The sequence below is a fragment of the Blastomyces gilchristii genome (assembly GCF_000003855.2).
Source record: "Blastomyces gilchristii SLH14081 genomic scaffold supercont1.1, whole genome shotgun sequence".
Classification (NCBI taxonomy): domain Eukaryota; kingdom Fungi; phylum Ascomycota; class Eurotiomycetes; order Onygenales; family Ajellomycetaceae; genus Blastomyces; species Blastomyces gilchristii.
The window spans coordinates 576,085-595,325 of record NW_003101682.1 but is presented as its reverse complement, the minus strand read 5'-3'; the positions used below and the strand labels follow the sequence as shown (position 1 = coordinate 595,325).

General features: G+C 47.4%; 4 protein-coding genes across 4 annotated transcripts; 2 read left to right on the top strand and 2 right to left on the bottom strand.

The window, feature by feature from the left end:
• On the top strand, positions 1 to 4,328 carry BDBG_16053 (uncharacterized protein; the record flags this gene model as incomplete). Its single annotated transcript, XM_031724084.1, has 10 exons — positions 1 to 231; positions 446 to 591; positions 648 to 1,003; positions 1,079 to 1,478; positions 1,545 to 1,918; positions 2,217 to 2,391; positions 2,459 to 2,825; positions 3,062 to 3,139; positions 3,955 to 4,088; positions 4,233 to 4,328. The coding sequence occupies exons 1-10, from the start codon at positions 81 to 83 to the stop codon at positions 4,326 to 4,328; spliced, it is 2,277 nt and encodes a 758-aa protein (XP_031575614.1). The 5' UTR covers positions 1 to 80.
• Positions 4,329 to 5,100: 772 nt separating this feature from the next.
• Positions 5,101 to 7,178, top strand: BDBG_00124 (gluconolactonase). Its single transcript, XM_002628832.2, has 3 exons — positions 5,101 to 6,129; positions 6,244 to 6,376; positions 6,500 to 7,178. The coding sequence occupies exons 1-3, from the start codon at positions 5,559 to 5,561 to the stop codon at positions 6,765 to 6,767; spliced, it is 972 nt and encodes a 323-aa protein (XP_002628878.1). The 5' UTR covers positions 5,101 to 5,558; the 3' UTR covers positions 6,768 to 7,178.
• BDBG_00123 (vacuolar protein sorting protein) lies at positions 6,976 to 12,426 on the bottom strand. The gene is made up of 2 exons (XM_002628831.2): positions 8,133 to 12,426; positions 6,976 to 8,056 (listed from the first exon to the last, which is right to left on the bottom strand). The coding sequence occupies exons 1-2, from the start codon at positions 11,981 to 11,983 to the stop codon at positions 7,405 to 7,407; spliced, it is 4,503 nt and encodes a 1,500-aa protein (XP_002628877.1). The 5' UTR covers positions 11,984 to 12,426; the 3' UTR covers positions 6,976 to 7,404.
• Positions 12,427 to 13,827: 1,401 nt separating this feature from the next.
• BDBG_00122 (uncharacterized protein) lies at positions 13,828 to 14,904 on the bottom strand (the record flags this gene model as incomplete). The annotated part of the gene is made up of 1 exon (XM_031719738.1): positions 13,828 to 14,904. One exon carries the CDS (start codon positions 14,902 to 14,904, stop codon positions 13,828 to 13,830), a length of 1,077 nt encoding a protein of 358 aa, XP_031575613.1.
• Between the last annotated feature and the right edge of the window lie 4,337 nt (positions 14,905 to 19,241).

Genomic DNA, 19,241 nt, shown 5'->3' with positions numbered 1-19,241 from the left:
CTATCGCAGAAACTTTAATGATATATATTTATTGAGATGCTATAATTTGAAGATGAGCTAATCGACACACGCTTTATGATATGGTGTCGTTTGATGAGATTGACCTCCGCCTTTTAAGCCTAGGGCTGAAGCATGGTAAATCCTGCGAGCGGCTTCTCGACCAAGACAACTATAGGAGTTGGTGGAATAAGGAGCGTATCGAGGAACATAATGGAATCATTTGGATCCAGGGTAAACTGGAGCTGGAAAATCATACTTGATGGAAGTATCTGTTTGAGGCAGTCGACGAAGCCAGGAAAAATCCGAACTCCCCTGTGATATCTTTCTTCTTCCATGCGCGCGGTGTAGAGCTCGAAAAGAAATCCAATGGGCCTTTATCGATCTTTGCTGTGGCAGACAGGATAGAATGCTGAATATTTGAAGCACCTGATTGAAAATCCCACAGCTAAACGACTCGTCGAGAAGAGTGGCTGGAAGTCGGTTATTCTTGAAAGAATATTCCAGCGGGTCGTCCAAGGCCTCGGGGATCGGGAATTACAAACCTACGTTGATGCACTCGACGAGTGTGGGGACTCAGAGCTTCGAGAGATTGTGACGTTCTTCCAAAACATTATGGGTGGTGTGGCAACCTCGAAAACCCCGTTCAGTTTACGCATTTGCCTGGCGAGCCGCCCGTGTCCGACAATCGGCGTAATTCGAGGCACAGAGATCGTCCTCGACAGACAAACTCAGCTTGTGAAGACATTGAGCGATACATTAAATCCAAATTGAGTCCGATTTACAAAAACGAGAATCCCAGGCGGTTTATGCACCTACAATCTTCCATACTAGAGAAATCTCGGGGAATTTTCCTCTGGGTTTCTCTTGTTATAGAAATCCTGAATGACGAGGTCGTCGAGGATCGAGCCCATGATTTAGAGATATGTCTTCAACAGATCCCCGAGGAATTGAAAGACTTATTCGGCCTGATACTGCGAAGAAATCAGCATCAGAACTACTCTTTGTGACTTTGGGAAAGGGGGTTGCAGCACCAGAAAGAATATTTTCAGCACAGCACTCACTGGATCCTGTACGCTAGACGGCCCTCGGGGTTGAAAGAGTACTATTTCGCTGTTAATGATTATATTCCCGAACTGGCAGATCATTGGGAGCTTGGTGAGGAAAGGGACAGTTCCAGGCATGTAATGTGCCGATTTGTAACTTACTCATCGATGGGCTTCCCGGAGGTGGTTAAGGCCAAGGGAAAATCCCAATGGATTGTTCAGTTTATCCATGAGACAATCCGAGATCTCCTCCTTAGGAATTTAGAGTCAGGCAACGAAGAGCTGTTCAAGGCAAAATGCCATAAAGTCATGAGGGACCGCTGCCTGGTGCGCTCTCCGAGATCCAGTCCAGTTCGACAAGTAAGCAATTCATCGAGTTTCTGGGAAAACACAACAAGCCTCTACCGGGAACCGTGGAGATTCGGCCAGGTCCAGGTGCTTCTGAGGAAACGCGTCCCGGCAGCCTTTCGCTAAACTAAGAAAACCTAAAGCAGCTATTAGGCCAAAGGCTATTGCTGCTTCCATATGCCGTCTCCTCGATCCTTGAGCATGCACGTTTCATTGAAAATGAACCTGAAGGAGAGGCGTTTATTGATTGCTTGCCTTGGGACTGTTGGATATATTTCCAATAACATATTCGTCGGCCGGAAAGCATGCCGTTATGCATCGGGTGAGAGCTTAAGAGCTCTTTCAAAGAATGACCTGCCTAGCCTTGTTAGAGTTGCTCTAAGACGAAGCACGTTCTTCCAATGGAAAGTCCATGCCGTAGCATTGAGAGATGCCTATGACGGCTATCATGGGAACGCGTCCAAAATGCTGATGATGCAAGATAATAGCTTACGAACCAACTCTCTAACTTACCGCCCTCAACTTAAGTGAACTATAGTGAGATTTTAACCCAAGCTGCTGCAGATAACCGGGAGGCAATTGTCAAAGTATTACTCGAGTCTGGAAAGGCCGACATCAACTGGGCTCAACCCTTTAACTCTCACTGCGGAGATGCTTTGTTCCATGCAATGAAGAGGGGCTTTATCTCTAGTCTCACTTGCTGCTGGTTACTGATCAGCTTCGGGGTTCGGTTGATTTCTTTCTCAAGCCTCTAATCTTGGAAGGCAAGGATTCTAAGTTAAGGCCTCCTCGTTGGCTTGAAGTATTCGAACTTCTGGTTTGCAGCAACCTAGTTGATTTGAACGTCACTAATGATCTTTATTTGCGATCCCCATCAGACCCTAGAGCATTTGGCATGAGGCCACCTCGGGTGGTTGAAGCTTTCAGGATCGAAATGCTACCCTATCTACATCTCGCTACCGAAGCAGGTGATGTTGACATGGCAGGTAATGTTGACATGGTACGATTGCTACTTGCAACTGGCAAGGTTGATATTAACGTAAAGGACTTGCATATCGGCGAAACAGCTATTCTATGCTGCTGACCATGCCGATGTGCTTGAAATGTTGCTTGTCGTTGGTGCTGATGTTGATACACGTAATGGGCATGGTCAAACAGCTGTAAACGTTGCTGCTAAACAAGTCTATGGAAATATCGTTGAAAAACTACTTGTGGACATTGATTTGAATTTCGTTAACGGACGGGATCTGTCCGACCGGACAGCTCTATGCTATGCTATTTACTATCAACATCAAAACATTGTTCAAATGCTGCTTGGGGCTGGTGTAGTTGCCGTTAGACACGATGAGGATCACCACAGAGATCTCTCACCCGCTGTTGAAGATAGATGGACATCTTTGAAACGTCGCTCACCCTATACGCCACCCCCCTCTCGTAGGCGAAACTGGGGCTCAAGTCATTGAACCAGCCGATTCATGAGGTTGACTGGACTTTAAGATCACCTTTACCATCAGCTATCTGCCCAGGCAGTCCATGAACATTCAACAATGCATCCTTGCCAAAGCGCTTGTCCCTGACCACCTTACATCTCCTTTTCAAAGTACAATACGTATTTCCTCCCCGGGCTGGTTTGTACACGGTTTTCTGAAAATTTGATAAACCTTGAACAGGTGTTATCATATGGAGAAACCGGCCTCGATCTCCGGAATCCCCATTCGTAACCCTTCTCCCTACTGCGGCGCTCAGGCGTTCGTCTGCATTTCCATTTCTTGCTCTCGTGTTTTCCAAGCGAATATGTCACGTATTTCCTATAGTTGGCCTAGCTCACAAGCCCTACTTGATGATGATGATGATGATGATGATGATGATGGTGATGATAACACCCCTAACTCCTAAATAACTAAACTTGCCATGGTCAACCTGGTTTGCACTTAAATTTATATCTTTCATGTGTAGCTGAACAGTTCTCCTCAACAGCACTCTATATTGCCCTCCAACCAAGTCATGATATTGCTTTATTGCCTTTATTAACATATTCTCTATTTAATGCTCGATTATCTGATGTTTCCTACAGCTAAATATGTTCATTTTTGGTCAATGTCACCCCATGGCTTTTGAAATCTAGTTTCATAGATGTTAACCCCATATTGCAGCTATAATAAGTAACTAAATATCGGGACCCACTGACGTCAAACTTGTATCCAAAGTCGTTGTCCAACTCCCAACTTCCGCTGACATCTTTCCTGTGATCTTAACATAAAACATAGTTAAGCATTGAATACTTATATACCATTTCCCAGATAGTTAGCAGTATCCCTCCCCGCCGGACCAAACATTAACCTTCAGCGATGTTCACCCAATTATCAGCCACAGAGCTCCACACGCTCTCCTCGAAAGCTATCGCAGCGAAGGAAGCAGCGCATTGTTCGTAGTTCATTTCTCGTCTCAAGTGTCACCCATTTATACACACACACACACACACATATATATATATATACCTAGGCACAATTTGCATCCTTTTTATTTGCTGTCGTCGAATTAACAACCGATGCCAATATCACAGGCCCGTACTCGAAATTCCGCGTGGGCGCCTGCCTGCTCACGGACGAAGGGGAGTTCATCGTCGGCGCCAACGTCGAGAATGTTAGCTATCCTGTCGGCGTGTGCGCGGAGAGGTGTGCTTTATCAACCGCGGTGGTAGGCAATCGAGATTCTGCTCGATCTTCTATCCTTTTCCTTCTCTATCTGCTGTCGTTTATTTATTTTACCCTGTTATTCCCCACGCGATATCCGTTATATACACTAAAAATCTCGATGCAATCCCCGCACATTGATTTATAGGTAGCCGGCCACAAGAACTTCAAGGCCATCGCCGTCGCGACGGACATCAATCCCGGTGCTTCTCCGTGCGGGATGTGTAGGCAGTTGTATGTGTAACCCGCACTCCGCCCGTTGTTACAATATTAATCTTTGTTACATTCGTTGAAATGATACATTATACGCTGACCTTACTACTCCGTCGGGACCAAAAGCATGAGAGAGTTTTGTGACCCTTCTTTCCCAGTTTACATGTATGGAGGGGACGGAACGTATACAATGAAGACGATGGGGGAGGTATGTATTACTTTGGTTGCTGGATCTCCTCTATTCCTCTGACATGAATTTTCTGTCTCTAACAGTATACCTACTGGACGTGTAATAGCTTCTCCCAGATTCTTTTGGTCCTACTGACCTTCCGCAATAATTGCAAGGGGTTGAGAATATTCTCGTTCTTGAGAGGTTTGGTAAGGCTTTATGAACATCGGTAGAGTGGAAGAGAGGGAGGAACTATATGTTCTATGATTTCTGCGTCAACAATGCTTCATGCTAAATGATAAGAAAGGGGCTCCTGTGGAAAATGAAGGGAAGAAAATGCTGAGGGTATGGCACATGTACATGTAAAAAAACGTTGGTAAAGATGATTCTAATTCCAGGAGAAGCAGGCTTCATTGAAGGGAATTAAGTACATTAATGAAAACAAGATCAAGACAAAGGAATATCCATCTGATGACTTTAATTGCATGTTTCGATTGTATTGCTATCTACGCCATTATTTAGGGTCGTGAACGAGTTCTTTGCACATGAGGTTCCAAATATATTGATATATGATATTCGCAGATTTCTAGCTTGCCAGAGTATTTTATATCAGACCGTTTCAATCAGCTTCAGAGCGCAGGCCAGCTTAGAAGAGATATCACCAAGCGGGCAAGCAGTTAAGTAGTACGCACAAGAACTTGATTTCTAGCAGGCAATCAAGCCTGTCTGCCCCTGTCTTGCGAACACTCCCCGTTCATCCAACACCTGAGCTGGATGGCAGTACCCAGAACGGGCAGGGTTAGTTCCATAAGCATCCCACTTTTGCATCCCCCGCCCTTGATACGCCTAGAGCACTGGTGGTCAGTGGCAATTGATGTATTCAGTTTGGAGGCAACTCTAGGCCCCGGGTTTTAAATGGTGGAGAAAGCGGGATGACGCCGATGTTATCTTCGTATCATTATTAGCGGGGCATCCCAAACGAACCTCTGTTGTGTATCGAATTAAAATATCGAGGCCTACTATCTACCGTCCACGCATTGTTTTCTGTCTTGAACACGGCCAACCAAACCACCAAATCCATTGTTAAATATCATGACTACAGCAGCACAACCACGATCAGGCCTCGGCCCTTTCTACAAATGCGACCCGGCCATGATCCTGGGTGAAGCCCCCATCTATCGTGCCAGCGACTCCACCCTGCATTGGGTGGACTGTTTCTCCGAACCTGCAGAGCTACATATCTTGCATGTCGACCCAGATACCGGCGCTGCACAGGGCAAAGCCCGCGTGTTAAAACTCCAGGACAGCGTCTCAGTTGCGTGTTTCCGCCAAGGGAAACCTGGCAGTTACATCGCGGGCTACTATCAGGGCATATGCTTTATTGACGAGGAGACGGGGAAGTTTGAGATTCTCAAAGAAATCGTCCCAACAGACCAGAGGGACGAGTTCCGCCTCAACGATGGAGGGATAGATGCCAAAGGCCGTTTTTGGGTGGCGGAGATCGATAAGAAAGCCATGGCGTATGGGGTGGGCAAGCTGCCGGCCAGTTATGGCGAACCTCAGGGTAAAGTGTGGCGGTACGACCCCGACGGAAGCCTGCAGTCGATGGACAAGGGGTTTATCTGTGGGAATGGGTTGGCATGGAGTCCAGATAATAAGACAAGTATGCAGGCAATCTATCGAATTCCGGTGAAATTGTTGTTATTATTCACATGAGAACTCCACCCTTGATATCGTTTGCACTGCAGCTGATGTGGATTGAAAAAATGGAAATCAGTGTATATCAACGACTCCGTAGGTATGCTTACATATGCCTATGACTTCGACCTTGAATCTGGAAGCATCTCCAACAAGCGCATTTTCATCGACCATCGAGCTGCGACTGGAGAGCCAGATGGTATGGTTGTAGAGTATGTCAGGCACTTTTATCTCCCCCAGCCCCCTTCCCCCCCCCCCAATCCCTACTTCTAAAAGGGTCTGAGATTGGTCTCCCTTATTTAAGACAAAACTCTAAGCCTTACCCTTCTATATAGCACGCAAGGAAACCTCTGGGTAGGCGTCTACAACGCCGGCCGCATCATGGTCTTCAGCCCAGATGGCAAACGTCGCAAAGACATCCCCTTGACCGCACAAAACGTGACCTGCACAACCTGGGGAGGGTGCAACTGGGACCTCATCTTCGCCACGACGGCGCAAAATCCCGATGCGCAGGGGTCCGAGGTGGACGATGGCGGGCATATGTTTTTGTATAAACCCGAGGACGGGAGTAAGGGCCAGGCGAAGCTGGAGTTTGCGGGCTGATATACGGTTAGCTAGCTCTGTTTGACCCCTGAATGGTTTATTGAGCAGCTGATAGGTACAGTTGAGTATTTTGCTCTTCATGTTATTAGAATGGAGGGATCGGGGATTTATCCTGGCTTGATTTTAATTTCAACCCGCACCCTACTAGGATTTAACACCGGAATTCAAGAAAGGGGGAGCAGAAGAACATTTCTAGGAAAGGATAAAGCAGCAATCGGTGCAGAGCATATATGCTAGGGTATAGCAATATCCTAGGCTAAACATCATTTCAAAATATGAAATAGTATTGTGTACAAAGTTATTATAATAGCCCAGAAGCATGAATTTTAAAATCCGTTAAGTGTAGTACATAGTATCAATGACATATAAGAACCTCAGCAAACAAAAATGCCAAAATGGAAGAAGAAAAAGAAATGAATGATATAGCTTTATTTACATGCGTAAGTTTTCATCTAAAATAATCTCATTCTCATTTCCCAGTTCCATCAAAGAGGGAGAAGAAAAAGAAGAAGAAAATGGTTAAGAGAGCAAATGATGAACAGCAAAAAAGAGGATCGCTCATACACGCCAACACCCCAAAAAAAAAAAAAAAAAAAAAAAAAAAAAAGAAGAAGAAGAAAAGGTATTTTTCTTTAAATCAGACCTGACCATTTCTCTCCTCGCCCTCCTCGTCATCCTCCAAATCATCAGTCCCAAGCAGCTCATCCTCATCATCCACAACACCCACATAATCGCCTCTCCGCGCCGCAAAGGCGCCCCTGGAAGAATACGGTTGTCGCGAAGAACCACTGCCAGGCACACGAATATACCCACCGAGGCTACGCCAGAGGCTCGATACTAGAAGTGGCAGCGCAGTAGCCACTGCGACAATACCCGCCACGATCGTCACAGGAATCGATATGAGAGGGGAATCGCGGTCGAAAAATCCTCCAGAACCCGTCTCGCCCAGACGGATGCGGCCGAATTTCCCATCCCAGTGCTGATAGACGTAATATCCAACAGCGGCAGCGAGGCCGATGGGGATGACGATGGCGAAGAAAAGACCGATGCCGCGCAGGCGCGGGTGTTTCTTCTCGAATTCCTCTTCCTTGTTCGGGCAAGGGTGGGCGATGATATGGTTGAGCTGCTTGCCACCTTGGCACTTGGTTAGGGGGATGCGCCGGTAGCCAGTTGGTTCATACCATTCGATGGCTTTGGGATCCTCGGTACAGACGAGTTTCGGGTCAAGGGGCTCGAGGCCAGGGACTCGCGCACAGGTACCGTCGGTTTGCGGCTCGTAGTTGTAGTCACTGCAGAGGACAAAGTCAGTTCTGTTCCGTCATAGGCACACCATTGAACACTTAATAAACGTTGGGGTGAATTTACCATTCATAATCCGATCGTGTGCATTCGCAAATATCCCCGATAGAGTCGAGATGCTGTATCTCTCGACCATTATAACAATCCTTCTCGGGCCGTTTGCGATGGTACTTCGCCCTGTGGCCGAAGAGACATCCATTAGGCTGGAGGGGATGCTTCGGTTCCCAAAGATAGTAGTCATCTGCCTCCGGCTTCTCTTCATTCAAAACGCACTGCTTGGATCGCTCTTTTAATCCTGAGAAGTCTATATTGACAGTGGCCAGGCCAGGTTTCTTCCCTTGTCCGACTTCATTTCCCCAGAGCAGGAAATTACGAGAAGTATCTGAGGGTACGGTAGATATATCCCGAATCTGCATCTCAACTTCTGAAAACTGGTACTCCTTCCAGCTCCTCCCTTCGTCGAGAGAATACAGGAGCGTTTTTGTTGGTGTGGACTCGGGTACGAGGACGATGATGGACCCACTGTCGCCATATTCCCATTGATATTTGCCCTTCTTCGCCTCTTCCCAGCTGATACCAGCATCTCGAGTGATAAATGTATCAGCACTGCTTTTAGGTGTCAAATACTCGCCTACATTGCCCGTTCCTATCATAATGCCAACCGCCCCGGGTGACGAGTATGTATCTCGGGGATCGACCCGCTCGGTATAACTGTGGAGGTGCAAGGCGCATGCTTTGGTTGGCTTGCCTCCTTTGGTTGAGCAACCGTAGGCGCGTCCTTCAGAGTCCTTGCCTGGTGGGGCCAGAAGTGTCCACTCGGCGCCATCGTTGTGAGTAATCATGGTCCTATACTTTTTCGCGGCACCTTTTTCAACATCGTCCACGTTCGCGACGACATTAGCCATCGCAACGCCCTCCAAACCCTGCATCTTTTCAAAGTCGGCATATCCGCGAGAGTTCCTATTCACCGCACTCAAGCTAAGAACATAGGAGGTCCCGTTGCTATTGCTCTTTATGAGACTTCCATATTCGTGGTCCTCTAGATTATTGACGGTAACATGGAGGAAGGCGGCATGCGTTCTGCTCTCTAGGACGGTATACGCCCGCTGTATCGGAATTTTAACGTTGGCAGGGAGTTCGGCGTCCGCGAAGGTCTTCCCATCAATACTAACACCAACGCTAAGGGAGTCTTGGGGCTTCTCTCCTCGAATAGCCACGATAATGAACTCTTGCATCGTCGCGAAGTCCAGGATATTGTTATAGTGGACTTTTTTCTCCGCGAACCAATCCTCTGATGAGATGAGTTGCAAATGTTTGCTTGAAGGGTTTTCATCCTCATATTGTTCGCAGAACACGATTTTGTCACTTGAGCCGCGGGCATCTCTTTTGATGAACTCGCATCTACGGACGTATCGCATGAGGAAGTGCCACTCGGCCCCACGGTTCGTAGTGTAGTAAGCAACAGAGTGGCACTGCCCTCCGCTGCCGTTGCACTCTTCGGCACCGGTCCAAATAAGCCAATCTCTCCGATCTGGGTGGAAGGATAGGGCTGGCAGCTTGTCTTGATTAGGGGGCAGAGGTGCTTTGAATTTTCTAAAATTCTCCCCACGGTCAAGGGTGTACCACCCCTCGCCGCTGTTTGTCAGAAAATACGCCACATCATTGAAATATCTATGTGGCTCTATCCGAGTTATTGTTTCTGCCTCAAAGATTCGTTTCCACCGCTTGCCGTGATCTCTACTGATAAAAATTTCCTGCTCAGAAGTGATCATGATGACAGTTTCGTCATCGCCCCTACTGCTACCTGTGCGTTCGAGGTAGAAGTAATCTCTGTAATTGTCCGCAGTGAAAAAAGTCTTCTCAACGGCGATCTCGCCAGCGGCTGGCGTTTTCATCGTATCCGAACAAACGCGTTCTATTGGTTTATCGAGTTCCAAACCCCCTTTCTTGATGCACGCGTCACCAGGGATCAGCCTAAATCCGGAGCTACCAGTATACTTGTCGTCGGGGTTTTTGCAGGCGCCCTCAGGGGCCAGTAAGCTTCTGGCTGGGACGCAGCTCTTTCCATCCTCGCTGCGGATGAAGTTGAAATCACATTCGAAATCTTCTTCGGTGCACTTGCAAGGCTCAAAGTTAGGAATAGGATCCTCAAACTTCTTCTTGATGAAGCAATTAGCATCCGCCTTTCTCCTTCGGTAAAACTGCTTATGGCCCATCAGGCAGTCCGGCTCCTGTTTCTCGTTTAATCTGGCTGGCCACTTCTCGAAGTCAGGATCCACACAAGTGCGTTCCTCCATCTCGGCAAAGTCAATAGCTATGACATAGTGTTCCACATCGGAGTCAGCTTTGGCAGATCCCACAAGAACAAACTTCAAGCTTGTCGAGTCAGGCATTGTGGTTAGAATTTTGGCACGAATTTTAACGTCATCGGGTAAAGGTAGGGATGCCTTTTCCCAACTCTTTCCATGGTTGAAAGAGTATGAAATCTTGTTTGTTCTTCCTTCATCGTAGACGGCGACAATAACAGAGCCTTGATCGCCAAATTCATATTTATGAGCATCACTCAGAGCTTTCTTCCAGTTGATCCCTGCGTCGTCGGAAATGTATAAATCGCCATCAGAGTAGTCCTTGAGATGACCACCTGTGTTGCCAACTCCCATAACTAATCCGGGAGCAGGGCTCGAGAATACACGGCCATAGTTCGTGGCATCGGTGACGGAGTGAAGGTGAAGGTCTTGTTTGCCAGCCTTTAGGGGCTGGAAAGTCCTCCCATCATCGAATGAAATCCGGCTGACAATTTTCTTCTCGACGACAGATGATTTTTCAACATCTTCCCAGTTTTTAACCGTATTGACGAGAATAATACCCTGTATCGTAGCGATCTTCTCAAAGTCGACCAGCCCCTGCCTATTCCGGTTTGTATGCTCAATGTTACGCGTAAAGTAAGTGCCATTTGAATTTGACGTGAATAGGGTGCCCATGGCTGACGAGTCGGTCGACACGACATCGACCTGGAGACTATAATTTGTGGATTCCAGGATTGTATAGGCGTCTTCTTCTATTCTTTGCCCGTCAAACTCAGCTCGATGCCACCCTGACGCATCATCTGTCACAAAGAGAGCCAGCTCGTTCGTCCTACGCGACTTCGTCGCAGCCAGTAAGTGCCGCTTCGCACTCGCAGTACGTATGACGCCACTCACTGCACGGCCGCTGTCAAGTCCAGCTTCAATCCCAGAATCATCTTTGAAAAACCGATCTGAGTAAAGGAGGCGATTGTCTTCGGGCCATTGGGAATGCAATCCTGATACGACGCAAAAAATCCTGTCGTTCACCTCCTTAGGCAGGTCGAGCCCATCTCCAAACATGGGTGTTGAAACGGCCCAGGCACAATGCCGTCCCTTCTCCATTAAGAGGTGTAGCGTTTGGAATCCATCCGTCGTGTAATATGTTCTCTCCACACAGTCGCGCCCGGAACATTTGATGCCCTGGAGCATTACCCTGTTCGAATCCTTGCCGTGGAAAACGAGTGGAAGCTGATATGGCGAGAGCTCCGCATCGACCGTAAACTCCCGCCAGGTCATGGCCTGATCGTTGGTGACCCAATGTTTCCCTCCCTTGCCCAATACGTATGCCTTGGTCCTATCCATAGGATGTGGCATGAGGGACCAGGCCTGTCCCTTCATCTCACCCACATCGACGATATCCCATTTGGTACCAGCATTCCTCGACACGTACACATCGCCGTTATTCCCATCCTGCAACATCACGACGTCCGAGTCATCGAAGTAGAATAGGTTGACGGGCTCATGTTTGAACTTTGTCACTGTTATTTTGGGACCGTCTGCCTTCTTTGCGCTGGTGAATGCGCTGGCTAGCAGCAAGCTGCCAGCAGCCAGCAGTAGCCTTCGGAGGATCATGACGTGCGTTGATGTGGTTAAGGCATCTGTGAGAACGAACCGGAGAGGGCAGGGAGACGCTGAAGGAGTGCGGATATGGATAAATCAATGCGTTCTATTGTTGGTATGCAAACGGGTTCTCGAAAGCTCTCGACCGGAGATAATTAAATATGTATTCTAGGTGATCAGGCGCTAGGAATTGGTGGGTACCAATGAGGTAGAAACAGTGTCCGGAGCTGGCTGGAATTTAAACAACAACTGCAAAATCAAAACAATAATGTTACTAGAGCAATAAATAGATCAACCCGAAAGTTACAGCAGCTTCTTCTCAAGTTTCTCGTTGTGATGGGGTGTATTAATGATATGAGTGTTGACAATGTGTCCTCTGAGATGTTGTGGACGTTTGTCCGCCGTCCGTATTGTTTGGCCAGCTTGGATCCCGTGTTCCCATCGCCCGGCTGACTAATAACTAGTTACTCTTGGGCATGTTCCGTTCCTGGAAAGTCTGCCGAGCTTGATATACATACATCCTGTACTCTGTAATAACCCTTCCATGGAATATTCCGCGCAGGGGAACGAACTGTTGGGGATGAATAGAATCTGAGAATCGTGTCATAGAGCTGGAGATTTGAATGATCTCTTGTTCAAGTCATCTATCTTGTTACCTGAGCATTGTGTTAGTGATTGAATGTTATTCTAGGTCAAGAGCATATATGGCACTTTTAAATTCCGGGCAAGGTCTTCCTTTGTGCGAGTACTAGAAGCTAAGTATAACTACTTGACAGTAGACTAAACTTGACCAGGACTAAAATATCAAGAATTTAAGTCCAACAGACAGTTGAAACCCAAGGGAACTGTCTGCTGGTTCCACTGATTGAGTTGCTTGGTTCTGGTTCCGGGTACACGTAGTACAAGAAATAGTGGTCTAGAGGCCCCTGCAAAAGTATTGTCTCACACTAACTTAAGAATTTATGCTGAAATATGCTTGCTAGTGTAATGAATCTCCAGGCCACACCACCTGGGATTTGGGTAGGTAGTGAGCCAGTAGGTAAGCTAGGGGCATTGGCCTCTATAAGCCCTCTGAGACTCCCTATCCTTTTAATTAAGAGACGAAAACTGGAAGACAGCGTAGACGTATATAGTGATATACATGTATATGTATATATATTGTCCAAAATGTTTTACGACTGGTAACATATCTGTTAACACAGAGATAACGAGCGGATAGACAACCATGCTACATGAAGCGTCGGGCAAAAAAGCATACAGAAATTCGCACCGGCTGTTTGCTAGAAGCCGCTGGCGTCAGATGTATTTGAGAGTCCGCTTGGAGCAGAAGGGGATCAACGATATAAAGATCGGATGAAGGGGAGACACAACGAGAAGGATAGGGGTAGAAAAAGTAGAACAAGGTAGCCACAGAAGGATGAATATTGAAAGGCTCACTAGCTTGGCTGTGGTGGAAAAATGGTAAATTTGCCAAAAAGTAATAAAGTATGATATAACGCAGCAAACGCTGGCAGAATAAAAAGAAAGAAGTAAGGTTAGCCAAAAGGGGCATAAACAAATTGACAAAATAGCCGGAACAATAATCCTGATCACGGTCCAGTCCCTCCCTTTGCTCGTTTTCGATTGGCTAAAAGACGAATGTGACATCAATTAAAAGCAACTAGAGCGCTAAATAACATTATGACTGTGGCCTCAAAATATCCTTTCCCTAGGAATATGCGAGGACAGAACCTGTATAAAAAAACGAAGGTAGATAGATTAACGTATAAAACTTAGCCTAAATGGGAGAAAAAAAAGGGGGGACCATGAGTCCACATCGTTTTCTGCAAGTTTGAAGTAATCGCCGTAAAACATGCTCAACCGCGCCGCTTCCGGAGCTTGCGCCACATCTTCTTCACCATATTCGTGTCTTCGGCTGGCGCATTCCAGATTGGGTGGTTTTCATCTACCGCTGGAAGTTCGGCCAACCGCAATGGATCATCAAGATCCGGAATGCTGTGTGACACGTTCCCAGCTGAGTCCGCCGTGCGCAAGTCAGGCCTTGTAAGGGTCATTTTTAGCGTCATCTCGCGGTTGCCAGGTGTATTTTGGGCATAGCCAAGCGGGATGGGTTGTATAGATCTTTGTGGGGTGGATTTTTCGACACTGAACTTCCTACTGTGTGATATGCGGGGGGATGGTGAGGCAGTGCCGCTTGTTGTGGTGGGAGATTTGGTATGGTGGGAATTCGGGGAAGGGAGGGTTGGGGAGTCCATGGAGAAGTCGACCAGATCCCCATCCTCATGGATGATGTCTGGGAACTCAACGGTGCTGGCGTCCTCCAGGAAGGTTCGGGCGGATTCGAGGGTTGTCCGTGGCTCAAGTGATAGGCGAGGAGGATGAATGTTCTCCTTGTTATCGAGGGATGGGAATCCGAATTCGATCGCTTCGTCGAATTTCTGTGGGGATGCGAGGTACACTCGTAGCTTCAGACGGGCTTCTGGATCTTGGTAGTATTGTGCGGGACTATCAAGAGAAGAGAGGGACCCTTGAGATATATGTCGCAGGATGGGTACGCTGGATTTGGGGCGAGAGAATGAACGTTTGTGAATAGTCGACGGAGTAGAGCTTATGAAGGACGAAGGGACGGTGGAAGATTGGCTAGTAGAAGGGATTTTGCTCGATATGCTGTTTTGGCCACGGGTTGTGGAACTGAATGACAATGTTCGACGAAAAGAGGGCTGTTGGCGCAAAGAGGGTGGTCGACGCTGCAACCGCAGGCCAGAGGACCGCGACGAAGGCGCCGATCTGTGCCTGTTGGCATCCGTTATATGAGTGTGGTAGTCACCAAGACTAAGGTCAATTTCCTCCTCTTCATCTAACCAGCGGAAACTATCGTACAAGCTGTCGTCGAGGCCAATGGCAGAGTCAACAGCTCGCGCGGATGACGCCATGGAATCGGAAAATGAGAAATTGGCACTGGTGGGTAGAGAGCAGATTGATTCCAAGGACTTTTTTGCTTGGTGGCCGAGTTTGTACAGTGCTCTGTCCGCTGAGTCGAAAATAATGCTGCTGCGCCAGCCCCCAAGCCGAACTCGTTCTTCTCGACTAAAATGTTGTTGTTGGACCTTGGATGGTAACGAGCGAAACCAGTCCGAGTCGGCTTGAGCGGCGAGATAAGCAATCCGCACCGATTTTGCTTTGCGGAGCCGGTGAAATGGTCGGTTTTCTTTCAGAAGTGGTTTCCCTGGGTTGTATGGTGTTATTATTTAGGGGTCCTTGGAGCCAGGCGAAAAGCTGTGGGGGTCAAGCTCAACGCCCAGGATCACCGAATGGGGTAAATGTCGGGAAGGGGAAGGGAAGAAGGGGGAGACGAGACGCCAACCATCGCTGCTACTAGGGGGAAACTTACGGGTCGGCGTTGTCGGGGTCCTGGGTCTAGCGTTTGATATGCCGGATAATAATGAGAGGTCGTCGAACGGATGGGGGCGGTTGCTTCGGCCATCGTCGTAGGCCAGCTGGGTAAGTCGTAATTGTTCCAGGCGAAATCGTTCTAAATTAGAAAATAACTATTGGATTTTAGCGAATGAATGGTCAGTCAGCGAAAGGCCCCTTCGTCCCCTGGAAGGTCCTCAAAGTTGCGGCCGTTTTCAAAAAGAACTGCAAGAACTAAAAAAAAAAAAAAAAAAAAAAAAAAAAAAAAAAAAATTGAGACATGTGCTTCCCAGACAAGCGTCAGAGCCAATCGAAATCCAGGCGCCGCCAATAATTCAGAGCCCCTGGCCACTAGGGGCAGTCATTTCGAGAAGCCAAAATAGTTATGCAATATTTTTTGCAAAATATTCAACCCCAGGCCAGCAAGACTGGTCACTCAAGCGGGGTTCCATCCACGCCACGAACGATCATCTTGACCGTGAAACAATGACCAGTTGCCAGCTGCCAAATCGCACACACAGTGATCAAGCATCAATTACTGGCAAACTTCTGGGCTCGTCCAACAGAAGTTCATGACGCTGACCTGACCTGTCGACAGTCTGGTCACCGGCATAACTAGTCTCGAGCTAAACAACGCACCACTCGAGCGATAGCGTGAGGGGCAAGAAGGCCAAAGAAAAACGGGCCCAGCGCAACACAAATCATCCCATTCATTCACGCTGGGGCTTGGGTTAAGCCAGTCAGGAGCGGAGTCTCTCGATCGTTACAGGGTTGGAATGGAGCGCGACGAATTGGCAACAGCCCAGCCAACAGAGGGACAACACCGCCCTTGCATAGCGCCCAGCCCCTAACTGTCGCCACCAAGGCCGATGCTGATCAGCGGTAGAGATAATTTATGACGTCTCGCACCTTTGAGTGATGTGAAAAGAATCGTAGAAATATTTGTCGTAGCAAACATTTCGTAACGGCTTGCTCTGTGTCTCAAAATAAGAATAAAAAGGGAAGATGACAGCTGCAGAGAACACTCCATCCCCCGTGCTGTGAAACGGTTCGCAAAACCCTCAGACAGATTTCACATCTGCTTTGGGTTGCTCATGGACGAGGGGTTTCGGTCCCAGCTGTGAGATTTAACCGCCGGTAAAATGCAGTAGCAAAATAACGGTGAGGGAGTGATATGCTGTACGTCCGCTGCATGGAGAGCGAAGCAAATCCTGCATTTGAAACCGCGAGCAACAAAGGACCACAGTGTAGAAATTCAGGCAAAAAAATATGAGCACGAAACAAACCAAGAAAAAAAAAAAAAAAGGGCTTACTTTGCGCCTCAGAGCGGGTGGTAGCGAGTAGAAATCATCCGGGTGGTAATCCATCGTGTAGTGAGTAGAGTGATGCTATTGCTTGGGGCTATCTATTGCGCGAAGCAGCAGAAGGGGGATGAGGCAGGTAAAGAGAGAGTGTGAGTGAGCCATGCATGGACAGCAACAGCTAAGGAGCGAATTCGGAAGCTTTCAACATAAACAACAAACAATGATCGAACAATAATGAAAAAGGAATGAAGCACTGTGCAGAAGGAATGTCGGTCATTAAAAAGAGAGGGAAAAGAAGGGGGAAATCAAGAAAAAATCGAGGGAAAAAAAAAAAGAAGGGAGCGCGTGAGGGATAATTCTATCACCGCCCATCGAAGGCTGGAGGAGACAGCTATCAAGCTGGAACATAAGCCCCATTTCCAGACCGCGAACCGGACTGGTCAGTTAAAAAAGCAAAGCAGTTTACATGCGTTGTTAAGCTAAACCTGTTGAACCTGTTGAACCTGTTTTCCCACTGGCCGTTAGCCGCCGTGTCTTAAGTGCTCCCGTTGACAGATTGCAGCTCATATACAACAAAACAGCTTTGCTGGTTGGCCTGTGAGATCAAGAGAATATCCACTTGTGCTCTGTGTCATGGGCCTACAAAATAGTGGCCTTCATAGCATACGTGACATCTAAGGGCCTAAATAGGTCGTCGAGGGGTCACCAGTACAGTACACTACAAATCAATTTCTGTAACGTGGATGGAGTAAGTAGTTATTTAGTAATAGGTGCAGACAATGTTTGAGCTAAAATAATACAACTCCCTATCGAGGGGGGGGGTGAGATTCAAGAGTGCCAGCCACGAGCGTCGAGATGGGTAGAAAACGGCTTTTTCAAGGCGATTGCTAAATATAAAGCCCATGGTTCTATCTTTTCCCTGTTGCTAAAATGATGTGTACGGATTAGACTTCCCTGCTTGCAACCATGCCATGCAGAGAACCAACCACACATATTTAGAATAATAGTCGCAGCACACACCTCCCTTCTGCCAAACTTGAGCGTAAAGAGAAAGCAGTTACCAAAGATGTATCTATCTTATAAAGCTATGGAAAACTCGGTACATACAATACACCCATGGATGCATCTCTCAAGCTTCAAACGAACCAGTCGTACAGGTTGAGGGATTCCAGCATTTTTGGATCCATCATCCCATGCCATTTCCTGAATTCCAGCACAGCTGCAGCTCAAGCCCTAAAACTTTCGTGCGGAGGATGAGCTTGATTGTGGAAAGCCGGTGTGGCTCAGAAATCCACCGAACTGGGTAATTTCTTGATTTCTGCATAAACAGGAATTTCGCTCTTGGTCATATTAATTAATGCGCTTCAACGATGCATCGCGTTCGGAGTTCAGACGACTCTGGTCGACATGCGCGCGCTTTTGCTGCTGCTGGTCCCTAAAAACTCCTCCAACCCCACCACCACAACGGCCCCACGAGCTAAATAATCTTCAAACGGCCTATGGAGTAAATCTGCAGGATATTCTTGAAAATCCAAGCGAGCAGCCTTCAAGTGCATGGGTGTCTAAGCCTTTGACGTGCCGGATTTTAATAAGTGGCCATGCTGAACCGGCCAGAATCTTCCCCCTCATTTCTAGTCAAGGCCCTAGATATATGTCGACCTGGCTGGCGGGGCAGAGCTCAAAAAGAGAGGCACTAATTGCCTTTCAGCCTGTGTACGCTGTGTACTTACTGTACATGTACTGTACATACAACGATTTGCCCGGACGCTTCTGGAGGAAGATTCGTTGTTCGTGCAAACCCTCTCCCTCAGTCCTGCTGCTGCAACTACCATGTTGAGAAAATAAATGGCATGCCGCTGGTTTTCAAATAAATTTCGAATCCGTCTGGTCTGGTCTGGTCTGGTCTGGGATGGGATGGGATGGTTGCCAAACGGCACTAGGTCCCGTTAGCGGTCATTCATTGAGTTTCGATCTGTCCCTTTTTCTTTTTGACTCGTTCTAGTGGAAACTTCCCAGAGAATGGATGTAACTCCATCAATAGTCTGAAAGCTTTTCATCCACAAGTCTCGACCTCGACTCTCGCCTGCGCGAATTTTCAACTAGTTGTGGGCGATCCGGTAACGTTAGATCTCAGATCGCCGCCGTTGAGTCGGGGATAAACATTCATATTCCCCCCCTGCAACTTCCAACTTCCCCCGAGCGAGCTGAGCGAGCCTATGGCAACGAGCAAGGGGAACATGTGCGGTTTGAAGATTTTATACATTTGTCTTTTGTTTCATGAGAAAGGGGTTAGATAGTAGATAGCATGTGTTGAGCTACTTCTTTTTTCCCTTTCCAGATTCCAGGTATGAGATGGAAACTCTTTTGAAGAGGAGCATATCAATATCAGATATGATATCCCCCCTTGCGCCTCGTATGCGAGCCTTCCTTTTTTTTTTTTTTTTTTTTCTTTTTCTGTTTTCTTTTTCTCTCTTCTTTTCTTTATTTTTCAATGAGGATTCAGCGGCGATTATTGACCGAATTACAACGCGCACCGTTCATGTTCATCCCAT

What these genes read in the sequence shown, in the direction of transcription:
- BDBG_00124 (XM_002628832.2), top strand. Translation starts at nt 5,559, where the DNA reads ATGACTACAGCAGCACAACCACGATCAGGCCTCGGCCCTTTCTACAAA. An exon ending in GAGTCCAGATAATAAGACAA is followed by an intron (nt 6,130 to 6,243) that starts GTATGCAGGCAA and finishes AATGGAAATCAG; the next exon opens with TGTATATCAACGACTCCGTA. An exon ending in CCAGATGGTATGGTTGTAGA is followed by an intron (nt 6,377 to 6,499) that starts GTATGTCAGGCA and finishes CCTTCTATATAG; the next exon opens with CACGCAAGGAAACCTCTGGG.
- BDBG_00123 (XM_002628831.2), bottom strand. Translation starts at nt 11,983, where the DNA reads ATGATCCTCCGAAGGCTACTGCTGGCTGCTGGCAGCTTGCTGCTAGCC. An exon ending in ACACGATCGGATTATGAATG is followed by an intron (nt 8,057 to 8,132) that starts GTAAATTCACCC and finishes TGTCCTCTGCAG; the next exon opens with TGACTACAACTACGAGCCGC.